The sequence below is a fragment of the Pinus tabuliformis genome, chromosome 5_2 (genome assembly GCF_031772625.1).
Source record: "Pinus tabuliformis cultivar Carrire ecotype Pingquan chromosome 5_2, CPIR1, whole genome shotgun sequence".
Taxonomy (NCBI): Eukaryota; Viridiplantae; Streptophyta; class Pinopsida; order Pinales; family Pinaceae; genus Pinus; species Pinus tabuliformis.
In genome coordinates this window covers 554864805-554888908 of record NC_142306.1, presented here as the reverse complement: position 1 = coordinate 554888908, position 24104 = coordinate 554864805, and the positions used below count along the sequence as shown (strand labels likewise).

Here is a 24104-nt window from a genome sequence, read left to right as displayed (position 1 = left end):
AGACAATGAGGGCCTCTGAGTCCATTTCCTTCAAGCAACGAGGATATCCGAGGCTGTTCTGGGTAGTGGGGTAGTGATGGACACCTGAAGCCCTATTTGAGGTAGTGGCTGACAACGAGAAATTCTGTGATAGTGGATCATCAACAGGGCACCAAACCCTATATGAGACAACAAATTGTTTTTAAGGCAACAAAATACTTTTGTTACCTTCTTCTTGAGACTGCGGTCCACCTGATGGCAATTCCTGAGGGATCATAGGGAATCTTCTTGTGGCCAAGGAAATTGTGCAGTCTCCTGAGGCCGATCTGTGCAGTGAGAATCTGTGGGGCAAATTCAGGCTGATTCAAGGAGTCCCGTGGCAGCAAATTGTGGCCAATGAAGACTAATTGGTTGGCAATGAAGAGGAGGTCTAAGGCTGGTTGAAACAAGGGTTTCAAGCGTTTGTTTGAGCAACAAATTACTAACCAGGCGTCCTTTGAGCAACGAGTGTTCCTGTGCCATATTTGGTGACTGGGGGTTAGGGCGTTGGATTACTTCTGTGCTGGTCTGCAGCAACAAATTGTTGCAAAGCAAGGCCTGGAGGTAGCAAAGGGCTGGTTGAGGGTCAAACCTAGAAGAAGTGGGACAATATCTAATGCAATAGAAATGTTGTGAATTACTTTGTAATGTGAAATTTGGGAATTTAAACTTATTATGTACTATTGGATTAATTTCATTTGGACGAGTTATTAAGTATTGGTTACATTGTCGTATAGCATTCAATATTGCCTTCAGTTGCAAAAATTGATAGTATATTATGATAATAGCCAAAATATGGATCTTGCCATGCACTCTTTTCAAACCTGGCTATTACAGACACGAGAGGACATGTTGGACATAGAGGAAGAACGCCTTGACACTTGGAAACCATCATAGAAGAGAAGCACTGGACGAATAACTTGTTAAGAAAATACCATCCGGGTGGAGGGGCATTGAGACCTACAAGAAATCACGGTTGAAGGGCGTTTCATCTTGGATGTTGGATAAACCCTAGCATGACACTTGCACATCCTTGTATTTTTGAACGCTCCATGTGGTGTTGCCTTGTTAGTTACTTGTATGGACATAAGTCCTTGTTGTATGTTAGTCTCCGTCACTGTTGGATATGTAAAGGGAGGATAGAGATTTCATTAACAAACTTCATCATTGTACTCTATTCTATCTTTGTAATTGTCTTGGAGAAGTATTCTAGGGACCAAGACACTAGGGTTTGTGATGTAAATCCTACAAGAAACATGAATAAGAAGGAGATGTCTATTCGTGAGCCAGGTTTGGTTGTCACACATTTTAGAAACTAATATGCCTTTTAAAAAGGAAAAATTGTAATAGAAAAATTGGAACTGGAATGGAATTGGAAATAAAAATTGATTGACTATAATATACATAAAATATTCAAATTTTGATACACACACACACACATCAATGTGCACCCAAGCCGTTAGACACATATGGAAAGTTTTCTCATGTATAGAAAGGGTGCACATAACCAAAATAGCAAAATAACAGTGTGTCCAATCCATATCTAAACCAAACTACACAAGCGAAGATGATATTCCGTGGGTTTTTGGCTTCTGGAGACATCTTCCTGTAGATTTTTCTTAGTATTTTTATTTTTTATTTACAAATTCTAAGCCCATTTTATGGAATTTTCTCTCCATGGTATCAGTGAGTCAATCACCACTCCACGATAACTTAGCCAATGGCAATGAGAACACTTAATTCTATTCTTATTTTTATTTATTTTTTTGAGGGCTTTAGGGGCTCACACGCCCTCTGTATGGTGCAGTATGAGACCAGGTGATGTCATATGGAATTGGCTAGTTCAATGAAATAAAGCCAGTTCCATGTGGAACCAGTCATTTCCAGTTTGAGGGCTTGATTTGGACTGGTATAGCCTAAGAACTCATCAGACCAACCGGTTTTGGACCTCTGGTAAAGCTGATTCAGTCCCGATAACATTAGTTCTGGCTTTGTTTTAATAAAATTGGAAACTGTGGTACATTGACATTTTAGTATTTCTAGTTTTAATGTTCCCTTTTGTTATTTAGTTGATGAAGAAATTGAATGCTTTTAATAACATGCTACTTGGTATGCAACATTTCCAGGCTCATTATTGTTTTCTATGTGATAGGTAGGTTTGGGAGTATTGGCCTAATGAGGTTTGTGTGCTTGCAGCTGGAACTTGTATTGATTGTGGAAAAGCTCCAAGAACTTCGCTCTATCCGAATTCAGAAGTTAAAGAAACAAGGTGAGAATTTTTTAAACTTACTGGATAAATTTAAGATAGAAGTACAGAGGTCATTGGAAATATGCTTAGATGTATACAGGAGGAGCCCATTTATGCAGTGTACACATGGAGAGGCCTAGTACTTTTTTACTCCTAACTTTTTTTCTGTTCATATACGTTTTTTTAAAATTTCACATAATATGATGGTGCAACAAAGCATTTATACCAAAGACGATTGTCTTCCTTTGTTAGAAGTACAGAGGTCATTGGCAATATGCTTAGATGTATACAGGAGGAGCCCATTTATGCAGTGTACACATGGAGAGGACTAGTACTTTTTTACTCCTAACTTTTATTCTGTTCATATACATTTTTTTTTTTTAAATCACATAATATGATGGTGCAACAAAGCATTTATACCAAAATGGCAAAATGATTGTCTTCCTTTGTTAGAAGTACAGAGGTCATTGGCAATATGCTTAGATGTATACAGGAGGAGCCCATTTATGCAGTGTACACATGGAGAGGACTAGTACTTTTTTACTCCTAACTTTTTTTCTGATCATACATAATTTTTTTTAAAATTTCACATAATGTGATGGTGAGACAAAGCATTTACACCAAAGATGATTGTCTTCCTTTGTGATTTAAGCACTTAAGACTGCAGGAGTGTGCTTGTTTTGTGACCTGGAAATAGATGTTATTCTTTAAAGACATACTGGACAGAGTAAGCATTGTTGGCACCATTTCCTTAAGTTGTATATACTACAGAGATCACATTTTCAGAACACTGTTGTTCATCCCTATCTGCTAATTTGGAGCATTGTAGGTACTAGGGACAGCATTTTCATTGCTCTCAACTTTGTCAGATTTTCTTTCCTGTTAGCCTAATGGAGGCTGAATTTTAGGCTGTACCTAATATAGGTTATGATTGTGCATATCGTGGTTTATAATACTGTTTCATTAGCTTTTAGACCTCAAAGCCATCGTAAGAGAGTCCCTCTCCATTATTCTTGCTCGCAAGGTGTTGCAAATTTTCTGTTTGGTTTAGCACTTTCTAAAATTTAAACTACAGTTTGTCTTAGTGGCCTCGTAACTTGTTGGAAGGTGGTTACTAGACAAGAAAGCTGAAGCCGACATATTGCTTTACACTGTTAATTCTTGAAACTGGTATGACAGTCTTCCTGAGTTTTTTTTTTGTAATTTTGTAATTTTGTAATTTTATATTTAAAGCGAATATGGATTTCCAGAATTCCACAATCTTGAAGCTGCACAAGTTTATGGTACATTGATGAATTCGGTGGGTGCTGAAATCTGTAAGGTACTATTTTCTTTACAAAATGTCTGTCCATCTTTTCCTCAGAAAAGAGGAGGAATGAAGGGCTCTGAGATTCATATCACTTGTTATGTTCACAGTGAGGCATTCCAGCCTGTTTTAGTGAAATATCATCTTTGGCGTTCCATGTGGATTAACTGGACATCTAAGTAGTCACGGAATTGTTTGTTGGTCATTATCATAGAAAGAAAAAGGAACGAGACTTGATGTGACATCAAGTCTGAAGTAGCTTGGTAGTTCCTAAGGCATTTCCTATTTAAAAGACATAAGGAAGAGCTCATCTCAATCTATTGATCAGAAGTTTTATTTCACAAGTTAATGATGCTAATATGAAGGAAATAATCTCCAATATTGGCTTGTGTACATTTACTTGGAGCTACTTGAAGATTCGAATAAGTGATGATTGTCTTTGCTTGGTGTTAACCCTAGTAGTGCTTCTTGCTACTTTAGAGTTAAGATTCAATGGGATTTAGTGATATTGGTCTATTTCCAGACGCTTCATGACATAATTGTCAATTAGAGGACCTTATATATTCAGTTCCATCAGTTTCCGGGAAACTACTATTTTGGATAGTTCTGCTTTTTCGAAATTTGGACCATCGGGGGGCACACACATCAGATTTCACTACTTCTTCTTGATCCTGGGGAACAAACATGTTAAATGGAACTGTTTTCACTCAGATTTGGAATGACACTTTTTCCTCTGCTTTTGTGTTTTTGTTGTTGTTGTAATTATGGCCCAATATATAATTTGGCCAAAACTTGTGCTTTTGTGCTTTCTTCTTTTTTGGGAAGACTGCCTTTCAGGCATGTATATAATTAGGAAGCGTATATATTTGGCAGGTGTAGGTGTTGGTTATGTTTCTTAACTAGCAACTGAGGGTTTGTCTGAGCTTTCTTTGCACAAAAAAGTGAGTTGAGTAGCATCTTTGTCCTTGGCTTCCGTCTTAAACCAACACTTGGCATGGATTTGAATCATACATGCGGATTAATTTTCAAGGATTACGACTTCAAAGTTGTAAGTTGTGAAATGATTAAATAATTAAATTTTTATTTGAATATTTAATCACATGGAAAAGGGGTCAGATAGTTTTAATGAGAAAATAGGAGCTTTTACTAAATGTCTTCATGAGTAAACCAGAGGAAAAACAAGATTTTTTTCAATTCAATGAGGAGATGCAAAATGCAGATTTTGTTGATGTTTTCACTCAAGAAATGAAGCAAAGAAAGTGGATTTTGTTAATGTTTCTACTCAAGAAGTGGAGCAAAGATTTTTTTTTTTTGTGTTTTTTTCCAAAATAATTGAAAGTGGAAAAGGAAGAAAGACTGACTGTACTTACAAAGCTTTTGGCCTTTCCAACCTTTCCTTGCCTTGAGCCATTGGATGAGCTAGTTTGAGGGAGGAAATGTTTCTTCCATATATGCATATTGGAGCATTAGTACAAGGTTTGGACAACTTTTCTTAGATGCTTTGTAGCAACGGAGATTTCACGTTTATGTGTTCTAGTCTCTTAAACCACTACCTCCACCACAAGCGAAGGAACTCATGAAACCCCGTCACTCAGTATTGATTATGGTACAACCAATTTCTTCGGTAATTTGTGATTTTATTCAATTATATTTCATTCTAACTCTTTGAATGTATTGGAGGTCATTGCATGAATTTTTATGCAATGTGATGGTATATTGAAGTGCACTTGCTTTGAATTATTTCACTTGAGGCACACATTTTTTTCTTGCACCACTTTCAATTTCTTTGCTACTATTACTCGGGCCCAGTGTTGCGGGGGAGCGCCCCCCCGATCCCGCTCCCAATCCCGGGAGCGCGCTCCTGATAAAAAAATTTGCTCTCCCTGCCAAATCCGGGAGCGAATTCGAGAGTGTCGCTCCCGTCGATCCGGAAGCGAAAGTTAAAGCCCGGGAGCGATCATCGCTCCCGTCGCTCCGGGAGCGAAATTTAAAGCCCGAGAGCGGTCAAGGAGCGGTCGCTCCCCGATCACTCCCGGGCTTTAAATTTCGTTCCCAGAGCGACGCGCGCGGAGGCCAGGAGCGAATCCGGCGGGAAAAAAAAACCGCACGGCTAAAAAAATCGATTTTTTTTTTTATATATAATGAGGGAGGGAGGGATTTTATAATTCATTGTGACTTGAGTGAGACTGAGAGCAAGGTGCCAAGGAGCAAGGAGCAAGGAGTCTTGGGCACATTTGAGGTAGGTTAGCATTTTTTTTTAATGTTTATTAATTTACTCCTAATTTCTAAATAAATAAATAAATTTTTCTCTATTTCGGTTTCCCATTGGGCCATTCCCATTCCCATTCCATTTTATTAAATTTTGCAGATTCAAAACTACAAATTTCAAACATCATGGTTATATTTCTTGGCATTTTCTTCTTCTTGGTTCCTTTTCTGGTTATTATGGTGCTGGAGAGTAGGAAAAGGAGGGTTCAAAATGAAGAAGGGGATGAAGAAGGGGGACAAAGTGGATTTGATGAAAACCCCGGTGAGGAGGAGCTGGAGGAGGGTGAACATGATTCAGCAGCTGAAAAAACTAAACAAGACCAAACCCCATTGTGGAAATATGTTAACAGGCCTGAAGCAGGGAAAGGGGGTGGAACCACTAAATTTCATTGCCCCCATTGCAACAATAATTACACAGGTTCATACACCCGTGCCAGAAAACACCTCTGCGGGAAAATGCCATGGGATGGAGATAAACAAATAGGAATCAAAACTTGTGCAGTGTGTCAGCAGAAGATAGAGCCAAATACATAAGGGAAGAAGAGGAAGCCCAATACAAATTTAAAAAATCAAGGGGTTTCTTTGAACCAAGCTCACAATCACAAGCACAAAGAACTCCTTTAGCATCCTCCCAAGGCAGTGGATATGGAGGCACAGGGTCACCAGCTTTAAGGCATAGAACCATATTAGATTTCCTTGATGAAGGGTGTAGGAATGATGTGGATTCAAAAGTTTATAGGTTTCTCTATGCATGTGGGATACCATTCAATGTTCTTCGCTCGCCTTATTGGCACGAAATGGTTTCTGCCATAAATGATGCCCCTAAAGGGTACAAGCGCCCTGGTATGACAAGGCAAGAACCGTTGGACATGATCATGAAAAAGCAAAATATCACATTCTTTGAATAGAATGACAAGTTCTTGGACTAACCATGGGGTGTCCATTGTATTTGACGGATGAACAAATGTAAAAGGCAAGCCATTGATAAGTGTTCTTGCTGTGCGTGTTAGTGGTGCCATCTTTCTAAATGCATATGATTACTCAGAGAAGTTCAAGACCGACATCAACATTGCAAAAGCATTACTTGAAACAATTGACCGTATTGGGCCATACAATGTCATCCAAGTCATCACTGATAATGCTCCTAATTGTAAGTCAGCGAGAGCAATTATTGAGGATAAATACCCCAACATATTTTGGTCTGGGTGTTTGGTTCACACATTGAACTTTTTGATGCATGATGTTGTTAAGAACAAAAGTGAACAATACAAATGGATTGGTGATTTGTACAAGAAAGGCAAACAAATGATAAAATTTATTACAAATCATAGCAATACCCATGGCCTTTTTTTGCAGTCACTCAAGATTGGAGTTGTTGAAGATTGCGAGGACTAGATTTGGTAGCTATTACCTCACCTTCAGGCGCCTTTTGAAGGTAAGAGAGTCATTGGCTAGCATGGTATCAAGTCCACACTGGCAGGTATTAAAGGAAAGGGCTACAAATGCAGCTGACAGGTGAGATTTTGAACTGGTGGAGGAGGCCGCTCTTGATGGTATGTTTTGGGCACGTGTGAGGTAAGTATTGGATTTCACCAAGCCCATTTGTCACATGATTCGGTTTGCAGATACAGATAAACCAGTGATTGGCGAGGTGTATGCGCAGATGGATACCATGTTGGGGCAAATAAAAGATATTGTTCATAACAGTGATCCTGACTTGTACAAACTGATTCACGATTGTGTGTGTGTACGGTGGAATAAACTTAATCTTCCACTACATTGCTTGGCGTATATCCTTACGCCAAAATACTACTCTACGTCTTGGTTGGGCCAACCGGCACCAGGGGGTCGGGTTAGGACCAAACCCCATATAGATGAAGAGGTATCTAAAGGATATTTGGAAGCATTAGAAAAGTTGATACTTGACAGGGAGGAATGTGCTAGTGTGTGCCTTGAAATAGGCAAATACTTCAGTGGCACTGGTTTGTTTGGTACCTTCCATGCAATGGAAAACAAAGATAGGTTTCATGCTCTCACATGGTGGGAAACATATGGCAGCCATGGACTTTTGCCAAAATTGGCAAAAAAAGTTCTATCACAGGTTGTAAATACTTCTTCTGCAAAGAGGTGTTGGAGTACCTACAACTTCATACATAATGTGAAAAGAAACAGACTCAATGAAAACCGGGCAGAAAGCTTGGTTTATGTGCACTACAACTTGAGGTTGTTGAGTCATTACTGTGATCGGGCTTATGAGGATCCAACATATAAAATCTGGGACAACCACCCAGAGGATGACAATTTGGAGGTTGGCACTATACATCTTGAACAACTGGAAGAGGAACTTATAAGGGAGGAAGATGAAGTAGCAGCCATGCCACCTCCACCATCCAGTAGCAGTGCTCGAGTTCCGAGTCTTGTTCCTTTGCTGTCGCCACCTCCATCTACACCCTCACGTGGAGGGCATGTGCCTTCTAGTTCTGGTCGTTGGTCTGTGCGAGAGACTCCTAGAAGACCACCACGACCTGCTCATACAGTAGACTCTTGTGGCAAGGGCCACATGCAGTAGTAGATAATAGATTTATAGTTTACTTGTCTTTTCTAGTTTCTATTAGTTTTCATAACTGTTGAGTCTTGACTCTTTCATATCATAATGATATTTTTTGTAAACAATATATCACTGTGACAAATGCAATGGAAGTTTGAAGTTTGAAGTTGGCAATTATAACTCATTGGTAATGATTCTGAATTATGAATATGATGCTTCATGAAAGTTGTTTCATTTTATTTCATAATTAATTTTATAACATTTCATTTCATGTTAACAGTTAGATATTATTTCTTGTAATGGTTAAACTTAGCTTACAAGTACAACTTTGGTGATCAATGATGATAAATGTTATAATATATATATTGAATTTTCAATTTTGAAAGCTTGAAGTTGAAACTTTAAGATTGATGAATCATGATTCACGAGACTCAATATGTTGTAATATGTATGGTACTAATTTGTGGATGTGGTTGATGAAGATTATAACTTCTAGATGATTGATGTGATATGGTTCAATGATCAATCTATGTTTTTTTATTTTATTTTTATTTTTATGTTTTTTATACCTAATTCATCATTCTACATGTTTTTGTTGACATGTATATATCAAAATATAATATATATATATTTTTAAAAAATTGCTCCGTGATTCGCTCCCAAACTGGGAGCTTTTGAAAATGTCGCTCCCGCGCCCGTTTTCGCTCTCGCTCCCAAGTAACACTGCTCGGGCCTCAAATACCTTTGGCAAAAATTTGGCAAAAATTGCAAAATATGTGGATCAACTAGCTGGACAATTCCATTATTTTTTTAACAAAGGTTCATAGTTTACAATTCATACTATAAATACTTGTTTTTTAGCCAAACTTACACTCCAAATTGTTGAACAATGAACTAAATTTAGTCTTTGGCTTTGCGACACGTTGGTGGGAGTAATTTGGCAGCCAATGCCCTCAATTGGAAAAGTTTGTAGTTAGAGTCCTTAGCTAAACTTGTAGTGCTTCTGGGTGTGAGCGCAATTGGTTTGTTTTTGAGTGGATTCACACAAAGAAGGGAAATCTTTTGAAGCAATGACAATTAAATGGTCTTGTCTTCATGCAGTACAACCTTTGACTAAGGTGCAACTAGTTGTTGAACAAAAGACCTGATACAGATCCCATTGTGTTGGAGGATATTGATCCAACTCAAAATGGGTGGAGGATACTCAACCAATTGAGTTTGATCCTGATTGTGATATTGATGACATGGAGTTCTTTTTTTGGGAGGGGGGTTGATTTCGACGCAGATCTGGAAGTGGAACCAAAAGTTGAAGGAAGCAAACCACTAAGCATGGCACATGGAAGCACTAGTCATGTAGCTTGGGTTGCACAACCAACTTGTGCTTCTGCTAAGCATAGTTTTGCTGCTACTACTACTACTAAGGTTACAAAGGAGTCTGAGGAGTCCTTAGACATTGAGCTAGGTGACGTTTATGTAGCTTTTGGTGATGATCCCATGTCTAGTGGTGATGAGTTTGATGAGTGGCCATGTTTATTAGTGATTTGTTGTAGGTTAGTGGCCTAGTAGCATTATTTTTGGACTCTAGAGGCCATATGGAGCCTCGTTGATTATGTATTTTGTTGATGATATGTATTGCACTTTGTGCCATTTTGATATATGAACTGGTACAAGTTATATAGATGAGCAAACTTTGCATATTTTGTCTCTAGAATCATGGTTTGAAATCTTATGTTATGAATAAAATATATTAAATACAAATAATGATGACAATTGTAATAATGATTAGTTAATTAGTAATTAGTGTTCAAGTGACATGTCTAAATGGGACATGACTTTTCATGAGGAGGCACCTGCCTAGTATATTGGCAGACTCCTCACTCTCATTTGTAACATCATTCTTATTCATACATTTTATATATATTTTTGTATCTTCAATGGAGATCTACTTATTCCAAGTCTTTTGGAGTATTTAACTTGAAGAACGAACTTTGTTCATTTGATTTGGTATTAGAGATGTTTGATCCTTTGGCCGCTCAACCGCTGCACACGAGCATCATTCTCCGATCCAGGTCCTTGACTATCAAATTCATCATCATTGCCGTTGAAGCGTTTCACCATCAGAATTTGGAGTTTCTCCAAATCGCCATTTACAAAAATTATTAAAAAAGAAAAAAATAAAAAGAAAGAAGAAGTCAATATATAATTAAAAATAAATAAATAAATTAGAAAAAAAATCGTGAAGGAAAAAATTTATTTAAAAAGGAAAAAAAAGACTTTAGAAAAAAAAGAGATAAATTAGATTTTTTTTTGCCAAAAAAAAAGATCTAAAAAAGGAATAGAACCACATATTTTTATAACGGTAAAAGGGGATTACTTGGAAAAAAAAGGGTGTAAATTCCAATTCAAAATTTTAAAGGAGTTATATTTAAAAAGGGGTTTGAAGGAATAACTTTTGAAACTTTAATATAAAAAAATAAAGAAAATAAATAAATAAATAAATTAAGAAGTGGATATTTGAAGAGAATTATAAAGGTAGTAAAAAGAGAATATATTTGTATATTCTCAAAGCTCATATAAGAAGAAAAGGAAGCAGTCAAGATGAGTTCCACACAACAATCATTATTTTGGACTAAATGTCCGTTTTGTATAACATACATTGAATATCCTTGGATTCATAAAAATTGCGAATTATGTTGTCCAACATGTGGAAAATTATTTAATGCGGAAGAATGTCAAGATGATGTACTGATGCAAATGACAGAACGAGAGGAAAAACTTGCAAAATTGGAACAAAAATTAACAGAAAAAGACGAGGAAATTTTGCGTCTAAGGGACCATAGCCAAAAATTACTTGTGAAGGTCAAGAAGTCCAAGGAACGAAAGAAAAAATTAGAAGAAGAAAAGGGATGTGTCAAGAAGAAATTCAACGAGATTCTATCAGAGAAGGAAGAAGAAAATTTGCGCTTAAAAGACTTGAACCAAAGGTTATTGGAACAAATCAGAGATCTAAAAGATGAGAAGCTTAAAAGTCAAGACATTGAAAATAAGGTTGATGAATCAGAAACCAAAGAACTCTTACGTCTGAGAAACCATAATCAAAGTCTACTCACTCAAATTAAGAAACTTAAGGATGATAAGCAATCATTAAAAAACAAGTTAGAAGAATTACTCACGAAAGAAGTATCAAAGTCTTTAGATGTAATAGTCCAAGTCGAAGAAAAGGAAACAAACACAGATCCCATTAATCTCACAATTCAGACAAATCCAAACCCAACTGAAGTAAGGACATACTCAGAAGTTGCAGTTCAAACGATGAAAAACCCAGGTGAAGATTTTGTAACCAACTCAACGACATCAGAACCTGAAGTAAGTCTAAATCTTTCCACACACATGATAAGGGAAAGACAAATTCCTTATCTACATCCGAATCACAAGAGCAGACATTCAAATTAGTCTGTGTATCTGTATCTCTCAAAACAAAAACAACAAACTTATGTTCAGAAGGATACTGAAGTGTGCACAATTCAGTGCAGTGATAACGATTCATCACAAGTTTCTAGTAATCGAAAGATTCCACAAAAGATTAATTTAGGATGGTCAGATCCTTTTTTCTTGTGACAATTTTATATATCACTCCAAGGATCATATCAACTTGTATCAACGAAGATGATAGTTCTGAGACGAGAAGACATTCGAAACAGAAAAAGAGATCAAGCCTTTTCATCAGCAAGCTTTGAGGACAAAGCTTTTTGAAGAGGAAGACAATGTTATGAATAAAATATATTAAATATAAATAATGATGATAATTGTAATAATGATTAGTTAATTAGTAATTAGTGTTGAAGAGACATGTCTAAATGGGACATGACTTTCCATGAAGAGGCACCTGCCTAGTATATAAGTAGGCCCCTCACTCTCATTTGTAACATCATTCTTATTCATACATTTTATATATATTCTTGTATCCTCAATGGAGATCTACATATTCCAAGTCTTTTGGAGTATTTAACTTGAAGAACGAACTTTATTTGTTCCATCTTAAAAGTATTTTTTTTTCATTAAAAAATTAATATTTTATGTTGTTTTAAAGACCAATTCATTGGATCTCATGTTATCTGGTTTGATCTAGTTCTGATTCAAAACCCGGTTTGATAGTTGGATTGGTTCAAAACTTGGTTCCAATTTTTAAAACTATGTTGTGAACTGCCTAGGGAACTATGAAAGTTGTGAATATGAGATTGCCATGCATGAGAACTATTTGAGGGTTACTGCACCAAAGCCAAGGCCACCTATAGATTCTATAGACTATAACCATGTGGTAAGACATAGGTGCACCTTGATGTAGGTTGGGCTGGCTTATGCACCAGTGATCACCCCTACAAAAGCAGGGTCTTGTAAAACCATGAGTCCTCAAACAAGCCCACCTAAGGCCCTCCTATCCTATATAGGACAAAAGGAATCTGAGATGAACTCCAAGGGAGTAGCCATGGTCCGACCAATACAAGAAGATACAAACAATAAGACACATGTCTATGATGCCTAATACAGAGTCTCACATGGTTGTTACAATGCTTTTGACTTGTGACCTTGTACTTATAATGGTGGTGAAATATGATGCAAAATTTTCATATGTACCCCTATTGACATGAAAGGTAAGAAGCCCCTTAGTTGCTTTTTTTTAACCTCACTTTGATACCATGTGAATGTTACACACAAGAATGTGGACCAAGGATATAAACCATTAAACTAGAGAAGGGTATGCTTGGTTCATCTACAATATAGTGTGGATGTCAATACATATAAGGACGACAATGTTCCATACCAATATCCATACAACCACTTTATTAGTTGTCTTTAAATTAATCTAACACAACTCTATTTAGGACATATGACATAAGTTAATTACTATCCCAAAGTACATTACATCTTTATTATATGCTAACTCTAATGGACTCTGACAACATAGAATTTGATCCTATCTATCGCTTTTACTATTCTTAAGATACCTGAAAGGGAATCACAACCATGTGCTTGATTTATATTCCTTGTTGAATTTTTTGTTGAGGAAAAGGCTGAACTCACAATCCGTGATGGTCTTTCCAGGAGATTTTACAAGGTTACTCTATGGTAAACCCCAATCTGTAATCCTGATCTTGAATTTGTATTTGTAACTTTTTATCAGTGTTGTTAAAATCGCGATAAAATCGCGATTTTATCGGAAAATCGCGATTTTTTCCTCTGCCCGATTAAATCGCGATTTTTATACCAAAAAATCGCGGACTTTTTTTTTATAGCGATTTTTTCCAAAAAATCGCGATTTTTACAGAAAAAATCGCAGAGGCATGGGGCAGCGGGCTTTTAATAGGCGAAAATCGATTTTTTTTATGTCATTTTGCTGTTTGAGCGCGGAGGAGGAGGAGAAGAGGTGAGGGAGAGGAGCTGGAGGGTTTCCGTCGAATTTGGGAGCGAATCCAAGTGGTTTTAGGAGAAATCCAAGACAAGATCACCAATTTGTCCATAAAAAAGGTATGTAGATTAATTTTTTTTTGTTTTGCTTCTATAAAAACTTTGTTTTTCATTGTTTTTAAAGAATTTTTTGTAATTTTTCATTGATTTGGGATGGGTAATTTGTTATGACTATGAGAACCAATTTTTTATTTTTATTTTCTCATTTTTTTTAAACATTGTTTATTTTTTTTGAATTTTCATTGTTTTTTGGCATTTGCCATTGGCATTTGGTTGGGTAACTTGGGTTTAGAAATTGGGATTTTGGAAATAATTAACTTGTAATTTTGTAAATGCTAAATTGTAATTTGTATTATGTAATCCTAAATTCCTATTTCCTAATCCTTATTTTTAATTTTTTCCATAGGTTTGCAAATTCAAAATTCAAAAACAAACATGCCAAGGAAATTGGATCCTTTCTGGGAATATGGTGACCCTAAAACTCCGAATGATAGACAAAACTTGTATTGCAAGTTGTGTGGAAAGGAAATATTCGGGGGGGTGTACAGGTTGAAGTTCCACCTTGCACAAATCCCTGGACATGATGTGGGGCCCTGTCTAAATACAACTGCTGAAATTATCCAAAAAGCCATGAGAGCATTGGGAGAATTAGAGCACACTAGAGAGGCCAAAGAAGAACTCAAAAGGCAACTAAAAAGGTCAGCTGAAGGAAGTGGGCCAAGTGGCACTGGTTCTACTGCAGCGTCAGTCAATCCGGTAGCTGCATCATCATATTTTGTTCCTCGAACCACACCTGGTTCACAACCAACTATTGGTTCAATGCTAAAAAGAACTGAAAAAGAACAAGCTGACAAGTTGATGACAAAATTTCTCCTCTGGAGTGATATTCCTTTCAGCATTATAAGGAATAATCCATTTTTCCAACCTACTGTTGATGCTATTGCCAGTGTTGGCCCGGGGTACAAAATCCCTTCTCTTCATGATTTCAGAGGCCGGCCTCTTCAAGATGAAAAGCGTGACTGCACCCAAAGATTGGAGGATTTTAGGGCATCATGGGCACAAACAGGATGCACTGTTATGTCAGATGGTTGGACTGACCAAAAGGGGAGAACCCTTATAAACTTCTTGGTTAGTTGTCCCAAGGGGACTATGTTTATCAAATCTATTGATGCAGCTCATCAAATCAAAGATGCAAGAACTTTATGTGATTTGCTGGATGTGTTTATTTTGGAGGTGGGTGCAGAAAATGTTGTCCAAGTCATAACGGACAATGCTGCAAATTATGTTGCCGCTGGTAGAATGCTTATGGACAGGCATCCTACTTTATTTTGGACACCTTGTGCTGCCCATTGTATTGATTTGATGTTAGAGGACATAGGGAAAATTCCCTTTGTCAAAGAGGTTGTTGACTCATCAAAAATCATCACAAAATTTATTTACAACCACACATCTGTGCTTAGCTTGATGAGAAAATGCACCAACAACAAAGAGTTGGTGCGCCCCGCCATTACACGGTTTGCGACGAGTTTCATATCTCTTCAATCCCTCTTGAATTCTATGTGGGATTTGAAGAGAATGTTTCTTTCAGAGGAGTGGCGTGCTTCGCCAATGAGCCGCAAACCAGAAGGAGAAGCCGTGTGCAGACTAGTTTCATACCAGGGAGACTTCTGGGCGGGAGTGCAGGAGGTGTGCGCTGTTACTAAACCTTTGGTAAAGGTTCTTCGGTTGGTTGATGGTGAGAAGCCCGTAATGGGCTATTTGTATGAAGCCATGGACAGGGCCAAAGAAGCCATTCGGTCCTACTATGATGATAAGGGAGATGATGGGTTTCAGAGACAACTCCTTCTATGGGCAGTCATTGATGAGCGATGGAACAACACACTCCATCGTCCCATTCATGCTGCTGGGCTTTTCCTGAACCCTGCATTTTCTTATGCATGTGGGTTTAATTTTGATGTTGAGGTCGTGGAAGGATCATTAACCTGTGTCCAGAAGATGGTGAGATCTCCAGAAGAACGTATGGAGATCTCTAGACAAATTGAGCAATATAAGTTGTCAGGTGGCACATTTGGCTTTGAGATGGCTGTCATTGATAGGACGATTAAAATGCCAGGTATTTTTTAGTTTGTACTTTGTAACTTTGTTTCAAATTTCATTGTCTCTTCAAATTCCATTTTTTTCTTATGTTTATTTAAAATTTTATTTGTAATTTTGTTGTAGACGCATGGTGGAAGATGTATGGTGGCAGAGTACCCCTTTTGCAAAATCTTGCCGTACGCATCCTCAGCCAAACATGCAGCTCCTCGGGATGTGAGCGCAATTGGAGTGTATTTGAAAAAATACACAACAAGAAGCGCAATAGGTTAACACTTAAACATTTAAAATATTGCAAATTTCCAAATAAATTTTTGAATTCATTAAAGTTTTAAACAATATTTTTTTTATAATATTAATTATTAATTATTATTTCATGAACTTTGTACAGGTTGGAGTCCCATAGACTTAATGACATGGTCTATGTCTACTACAATCTTCGATTGTGGGTGAGACAACTAGAGAAGACACCTGATACGGAAGCCATCTCATTGGATGGGATTGACACCACTGCTGAATGGAGGGTTGAGACCGAGAGGCCTCTCATGGATCCCACTGATGATTGGTTAGTGCAGGATGAGGGGGAGGAGGAGGGGGAGGAGGAGGAGCAGGAGCAGGAGCAGGAGGAGGAGCAAGTGGAGGAGGAGGAGCAGGAGGAGGAGGTGACACCGCCTACCCGGGCTACCACTACCACCAGTAGAGGACGTGGTCTCCGTCCACCTCAGCCTCCTGTAGCTGCTACTACTAGTTCTTCAGCTTCTAGAGCACGTCAGACTCCACTGCCATTTCCACCAGCACAGGCACCAGCTTCTACATCTAGAGGGAAACAGAAAGTTGTGCCATTTTCTCACAAGAGGGGCAGAGGAAATCAATATGATTAGACTTTCATTTTATTGTATATGACATTATGACATGATGAGATACATTATCATATTTTTTGTTGATATTTTGAGGCTGAGTTGGGACTCAGGACTTACTATTCAGGACATGATTCAATGTTATGTGTGATTTTAGCGCTAGAAATGATATTAAACATCTTATATATTAGTTTTTTTATCATATTTATGTGTCAATGTATTTATTTTATGTTGTAGATGGTTTAGATATTAAAAAAATTGAAAAAAAATGAAAAAAATGAATATTTTTGTGCCAAACGCTTTTTTCCCGCTTTTTTCCGCTTTTTTCCCGGTGCCGATTAAATCCCGATCGCGCTTTGTGCAACATTGCTTTTTATGAATAATAATATATGAAAGGGGGTCCTTAAGTATTACTGAACTATGAAAGAAAGTTGAAACGCATGGAAACGTAATTTGGCACTCGTTCTTTAAACTTTTGTGCATGAAATTTCTGTAATGTCCATATACGTCCGAGAAGAGATGATTTTTGGTACCATTTATTGATAACGGTTCTGGCAATTAAATGGGGAGGAGGCTTATGGGAGAATTGTGAATTATCTAATGTGGGATAGCTTGAGGTGAAGGTACAAGTAATGACAATCTTATTAAAGTGCTGGTGCCAAGACTGAATGTATGGTTTAATCTTATTTTGGTTGCAGTATTTGTCATTACAATAATTTGGAAAGTAGTTTGAGTTTGCCAATCTGAAATTCGTTGGGTAATTGGTTTTGTGTACAGGACATTTCCTTCCTGAAGAAGACAACAAATTTCTAGAACGTGTGCGGGCTGCTGTAGAAGAGGAGGAACGGCAAGCTGCAGCTGCGGCTGATACCAGTGCTGCAACAAATGCTATTGCTAATGCAGAGTCTCGAAAAGGCATGGGAACTATTGGGACTGGGTCTGGCAAAGAGGAACTAAGCAATCTCATCCAGAGTCAAACAAGCAACGAAAATACTATGGATAAAGGTCTGGTGGCACCAGACAAATCAGATGATGCACATGCAGATGATAAAAAATCTCAACCTGAAGGAAATAGAAGTGCAGTGCACGATGCATTTGGTGGTTTACCGGCTGAGTTCTACCATTATTACCATGGAAGCAATGCAGATATGGGCACACTAATTGAGGTGATTTTGTTAACTGTGTTTCATCTAATCTTAATAATTATCCACATGCACATATAGATGTATCCTGATGGCAGGGGTGTCGCCTATGCTAGAGTTTACAATTTCAATTTCTGACACCATTTTGGTGATAATTTAAATTTTTGTTCTTTACCAAAATGTTAACATTTCAATAAACACAATGTAGTGAACATGGCTTCCAAGTTAATATGTCTTTGTTGTGCAGGTTAGAAGAACTTGGGATGCTTTCATTATGCCTGGGGGAAGGCAAGTATATCCTTACATTTTAACGTGCACTTGGGATGCTTTCATTATGGGGTTTAATGTTTTTATATGACATCCATCTTACGTCCATGCATTCATTTCAAGGTTTGATTGCAGTCGAATTCCTGCCCACTGGATTCAGCCTCCTCCTCCTGCAGATGAAATTTGGGCTTCATACCTAGTACAGAAACAGGATGGGGCAAGGAAGCAACCAAAGCGCAAAAGAGGACAAGATAGATAGCAGGTACACTGAGTGTATACATGCAGTACAAATTTAAAATTAAATTGAAGTTTTATTACTGTCCTTGTGTGATAAAAACAGTTACAGACAGAAAGAAAGAAGCCAGCTAAGATTTCCCATCACAGCAAAAGGCAGCTCTCAGTCGATCTTGGGAGTATTTTTCTGAAAGCACGATTATATTTGACGTAGTACCTAATCACTCCACATGAGTGGGATAAAGATGAGATGAAATGATGAGAACATTATCAAAGTCAGCTGTCATCTACATTAAAATTACACATCACTTGTCAGAGAATGTTCAGAGCAGTAGAATCACCTGTAGCTGGGATGAAGTTGCTCGTAGTTTCCTTGTAGGATTTTTGGTCATAGGAGTCTTTCATGAGATGATATATATGGATTTTCTCCTGGCAGGATCCATTCATCAATGTCTACCTCTGCCTCTAAAATCTAGATATCCTACTCACTCTTCTGCGATTCAAGATCGTGGACCTAGGGCCATGTCCATCCCTCAGGCTTCCTATGCTTTGTCTTTCTGGCGCTCTAGGTAGCTTCTAGGTACTTCTGATAATGAGTGAATCTTGTACATGGCTGACAACCCTTGGAGCAACTTAGGGCTCTTCAGAGGGAGGCATTTCCCATTTAAGTTAAATGAAAATGTCCAGATAGCAGAAACAATGTGATTACTCTCTCTGTTCTGGTGTTTGATGTAAATGTGTCTACATAAGTTTCCTCCTACGAGGGAGGAGTCCCCACTTAGAGAATGCTACACATAACTGATACATGACAACCAATGAAGATGGGCATGTGTGGAATTATTTTGTACTTAATAATGCCTTGAGTGACAATGTCATCCCTGGGTCATGAAAATGCGACTGTTCTTGATATATGCATCTTTGAAATGTTTTTTGTATTCTGATAGCTTTGGCTTCGTATTGTGTATAGATCTTATGTAAAATGTCCGGTCAGCGAAAAATAACAAGCAGTCCAGAAGACCAACTAATTTGTAATGGATAAATGGTGAACCCTTGCTAATATGGATAAAGTTGGATGCTTGATGGAACACTCTGCTTAAGGAAAAAGGCCCAAAATATTTATAACTTGTGTGGATGACGATCATACATCACCAATGCATTCATTTTTTAGTTATGCAAGACCATCTTTGTTAAACTTAGTCGCACAAACTCGAGAAAGATTCACATGAAGAAATGCACTCACTAAAATATATACTTTTATTACAATGAAGTCAATTCATAACAATGGGATTGATCCCCTTTATGCCATTGGCTAGGTAGTTGTGCTACCATTACAATGTAACTACCTTATTTAATATTATCTAATTGTCATTTTAATAGTCACTTAATGTTGACTTTTACATTAAAATATATATACTCTTGGAGCATTACACTCCAACACTCCCACTATTACAATGAAGTCAATTCATAACAATGGGGTTAATCCCCTTTATGCCATTGGCTAGGTAGTTGTGCTACCATTACAATGTAACTACCTTATTTAATATTATCTAATTGTCATTTTAATAGTCACTTATTTGAATGTTGACTTTTACATTAAAATATATATACTATTGGAGCATTACACTCCAACACTCCCACTAAACGCTACAATACAAAGTGACAAAAAAAAACAAAGTCAAAAAATTATTCTTAATGATTTGAGTTAACTCAACTCCCGGATTTAACCAAGATCTCTTATTTTTGTGATGTGATTAGAATTGCATTTAAAATAGCATAAAGGAACATAAATGCTTGTGTTGCACGGGTACCCGCACCCGGGGGGTGGGGTTCTCGAACCCGCCCCGGGTTCCCGCACCCAAGTACCGGGTTCGGGTACGGGTTCTTCCCAGACGAACCCAGAAGAATCGGGTTCTTCAAAAAAAAAATTTGGGTTCTTTTCCTTTAACGGGTTCTTGGGTTCTTGGGTTCTTCGGGTGCTTGGGTTCTTCGGGTTCTTTGGGTTCTTCGTGTGCTTGGGTTCTTGGGTTCTTCGGGTTCTTCGGGTTGGGTTCTTTGTGTTCTTCGGGTTCTTCATAAAAAAACTATATTAAAAATTTAATTTTCAAATAATTTTTTTTATTGAAATTTAAAAAATGATATGCCATAGAATATAGAATATATGCCATAAACGAATGATATCATTTTTGGAGTCATTGATGGTCATTGGTCTGGATTGTCCTTCAGAGATGGTTGTAAGGTCTTCTGAATGTTTCTCAAGGAAATTTTCTGCCATCATTTCCAAAGATTACAGTTTCCAAAGACTGTCTTTGTTGACATGCCTTAGCATTGCTCTGTGGGCATGACGTGTTGCTCAAGGGTAATGAATCATTGTAAAAATTTATCAACAGTGATAAGTTTTTCAAAACTTATGAGCGACACAGTATTCTGAAACCATATATGATTATGATATCTCAATATTATAAAAGGAACTTTATGGGTGTACAATCCCATAAGCAGAATATCATATCATATTGGCTGTAGCTTTGTGGAAATATTTAATAAGGTGATGACCATAGTTGGAAAAAAAGGGTAGCTGTTTGCACATTCATGAGTCCCTTCCTACCGCAGGAGACTCTTATGATCAGTCTCTCCATTAGTCTTATGCTATAAATTTATAAAAACAATTTCAAAACTTATGCCCAAGGTTTGTTAGAGTCTCAATGTAAATTATGAATCTCCTGTATTTGTGGATCTTCAATGCCTTTAATATTATATGGCATCGAAACCAGAACTGGAAAAGAGACCTCTTACTCTGTAAGTTGAGCCTGCAGATTTTTGTAAATCAATTTGGAATGAATTTATGAAACATTCATTCCCGAGCCAAATAAGTTAATAACCATCAAATTATAAACTGTAAATTCACACATACAGGTTCAAACATTTTCAGTCAAATAGAAAGTAGGATTGAGACCAACCATAAGCTGTAATCAGCTGATGCTGTAAAATGGCGAAGGGCTATTTTGGAAAATGGCTAAATTAAATATCAAAATCTGCCAATTTCTCACAGCGTTCTGATAACATCATGTTAAGATTAAAACTAGGAAAATATGCCTAAAAGAATAAGCGTGTTTTGTGGAAGGGTAAGGCTGCCACTGCTTTAACTTTTTGGGATTGCTTTACCACAGAGCACACCATGCATGGGGCAGGTGGATGATTAGACATCAAGAAAAGTCTAGACCACTATCAGGTTGAGAAGAATCTCCTATGAAAAAATTGTGTTTTTATATGGGAGAGACTAAACATGTTTAAATGATTATCATTAAAGTTTTCTTGTTTAAAGTTGAAAAAATATACAAATTCAAATTTAATATATATTATTAATTATAAATTTATAATTTATAAAATATAATTATTAAAATTTAATATTATTATATTACCCGACGAACCCACGCACCCTGTTTCCAAAAATGCCGTCCCGGTCCCTGTCCCCGTCCCCGCACCCACGTTTCCTGGCAACATAGATAAATGCATATTGTAAAGAAGAAGGAACATGACGAGAATCAACAACATAAAAGTACAAGACGTTGATAATGGAGTTCATCCAAGAGGGACTACGTTTCCGGGCCCCAGTGTCAAGATGGTGTAGGTTGCTGCATTAAGTGTTGTCAATAGTGATGATGTACATAGGTGGTGACGTCGCTATCATACAAGGAAAATGCCATCACGCAGGGGTGGCTCCAAGAGATGTTCCGCTGCAGGAACTCTCATTCAAAAAGGACTCCTATCAATATGACCTAAACTCATGCATGATGATAATGAGCATCCCGCCAACATCACATTAAAGGGATCTCAATGCAAACATACATGGCGACACATGAGTATCCCATCAACATAACAACAAAGGGATCTCAAATAAAACATGACGAATCATGACAACAAGTACATCCCATAGATGATTCCGCGTCACATCAAGCAGGAATCATGAAACAATAAAGAAAACAAGATCCCACATCAAACAACAAGCATAGATCTATGTAGCACAATGTATCTCATAGCAAAAAGAAGTACATGAACATACTGCATATACCTCACATCCTGGGGCCATCTGAAGACAAGGATGTCAAACTGTTGAAGCTGGTCGTACCATCAATCTCGCGTCGTCGGATCTCATGGAATCACTGCTCGCACATTGAACATTAACACCTGCACTCCACTTTGAAAAGTGGCTGAAAAATGAAATGATCAAATGGAAAATCTGAATGCACCATCAGATTTGTGGCACTGAATAGTGTAAAATCGACTGTCAAATTTCTAAATTCTGAGAAAGTGAGAATCTGGGGCTACAAGAATATTTTAGATTCCCCTTAGATTCCTCAAAGATCCCTCCTCTAGGTCATTTGAAGATCTGCTGCTCAGATCAAAATTCTAACTGCGCCATTAGGCTCCTTACAGAATTTCGAGAAAAATGAGTATGAAGTTGGCTGCATTCTGACTCTGGCGAATTTCAACGTCCAAGGAATCTAGAAGATTCCCTCAATGATTCTTGAAGATTCTCATCCGCTGGGAACCTGCAAATCTATTGCTCAAAAGGCGAATCCGACGTCGCCCTGGCGTTCCCTGTGAAAATCTGAGAAAATTGAATATAAACCTGGTTACATTTTGATAAAAAGAATTTTTACCTCCCCGGAGAATCTTCGGGTGTCAAAGAATATTTTTCCTCAAAATGCGTGTCAAGGTTTTGCCTCCTCTGCGTTGAAATCCGGGCCACGCTCCCCTACCTAGACGCATTGTGTAAAGGGGTTTATATAAAATTTAGTCGGCGGAGTTTACCAAGAAACAATTTGGTGTATTGGTAAAAATTGGTCAATTTGTTAAGGGGAGGTCGGGGGATCAAATCCTGCCTCCCCACAAAATCCGTGTGTAACATTTTTTTGGGCGTGCTGTTTCGTTTGGTAACCAAAATTTGGTATATCAATACATTTTTTGGTTAATCGTTGTAATGGGAGCCACGTTATTTGAGGTTGGTTTGTTGCATTGAACGTTGGACTTTGTGTTTGGTTGGGCCGCCCGTGGTGTGGGCCGGCCACGTGCCTAGGTGGGTTCAATTCCAGTTGGCCCAAATAGTGATATGTTTAAAGTCGTTGGGGTGTGGGTTGTATGGAATGGTTTATATGGTATAACCATATCTCCCCCCTTTAAAAATTCAACGACCATCTTTTTTTAAAACAATTCGTTGAACTTTAATAACTTTTTTTAATATATAATATATGTTTGTTATAACAACCTTAATATATTAGCTTTTATTTTTTTGGTTAATATATAGATTTTGGTTATTATATGTTTATTTTTGTATTTTATGAGATATATTTTAATATCATGTGTTTTTTTTTTGTCTTTTGCAGGAGTAAATAGGCGAATGATGGAATGCCATGTGTCAGTGATTGATGGGCTGCTATGTAGGTCCCACTTGCTCATTGGGATGCCATGTGGCACACTGTGGGCTTCGCTTTTCCTTTGTCATTTCAAACTTTGAAGAGCTCTATTTTTCACATACGAGCTCGGTTTGACGAACTGTGCTCATCACCGCGATCACCATGACGAGATCTTCAACATGAACCTAGTTCGAATACAATCCAAACACTTTGATTTTTTGACCCTTTTTGAGTCCTCTAGGACT

At 37.6% G+C, this 24104-nt stretch overlaps 1 protein-coding gene across 2 annotated transcripts in view; it reads left to right on the top strand.

Annotated features, from left to right (window-relative positions):
- The window catches only part of LOC149160163 (U11/U12 small nuclear ribonucleoprotein 59 kDa protein-like), a 103687-nt gene extending 84304 nt beyond the window's left edge, over window positions 1–19383 (top strand). Inside the window, exons 6-10 of one of the 2 annotated variants that reach the window (XM_089436645.1) lie at window positions 2215–2287; window positions 17583–17971; window positions 18195–18235; window positions 18350–18476; window positions 18555–19383. In XM_089436645.1, the coding sequence (XP_089292771.1) occupies window positions 2215–2287; window positions 17583–17971; window positions 18195–18235; window positions 18350–18473 (627 nt within the window). In that variant the 3' untranslated portion in view covers window positions 18474–18476; window positions 18555–19383. Of the gene's footprint in view, window positions 1–2214; window positions 2288–17582; window positions 17972–18194; window positions 18236–18349 lie in introns of both variants that reach the window. The other variant, XM_089436644.1, reaches the window with a different exon arrangement.
- Window positions 19384–24104: the final 4721 nt, after the last annotated feature.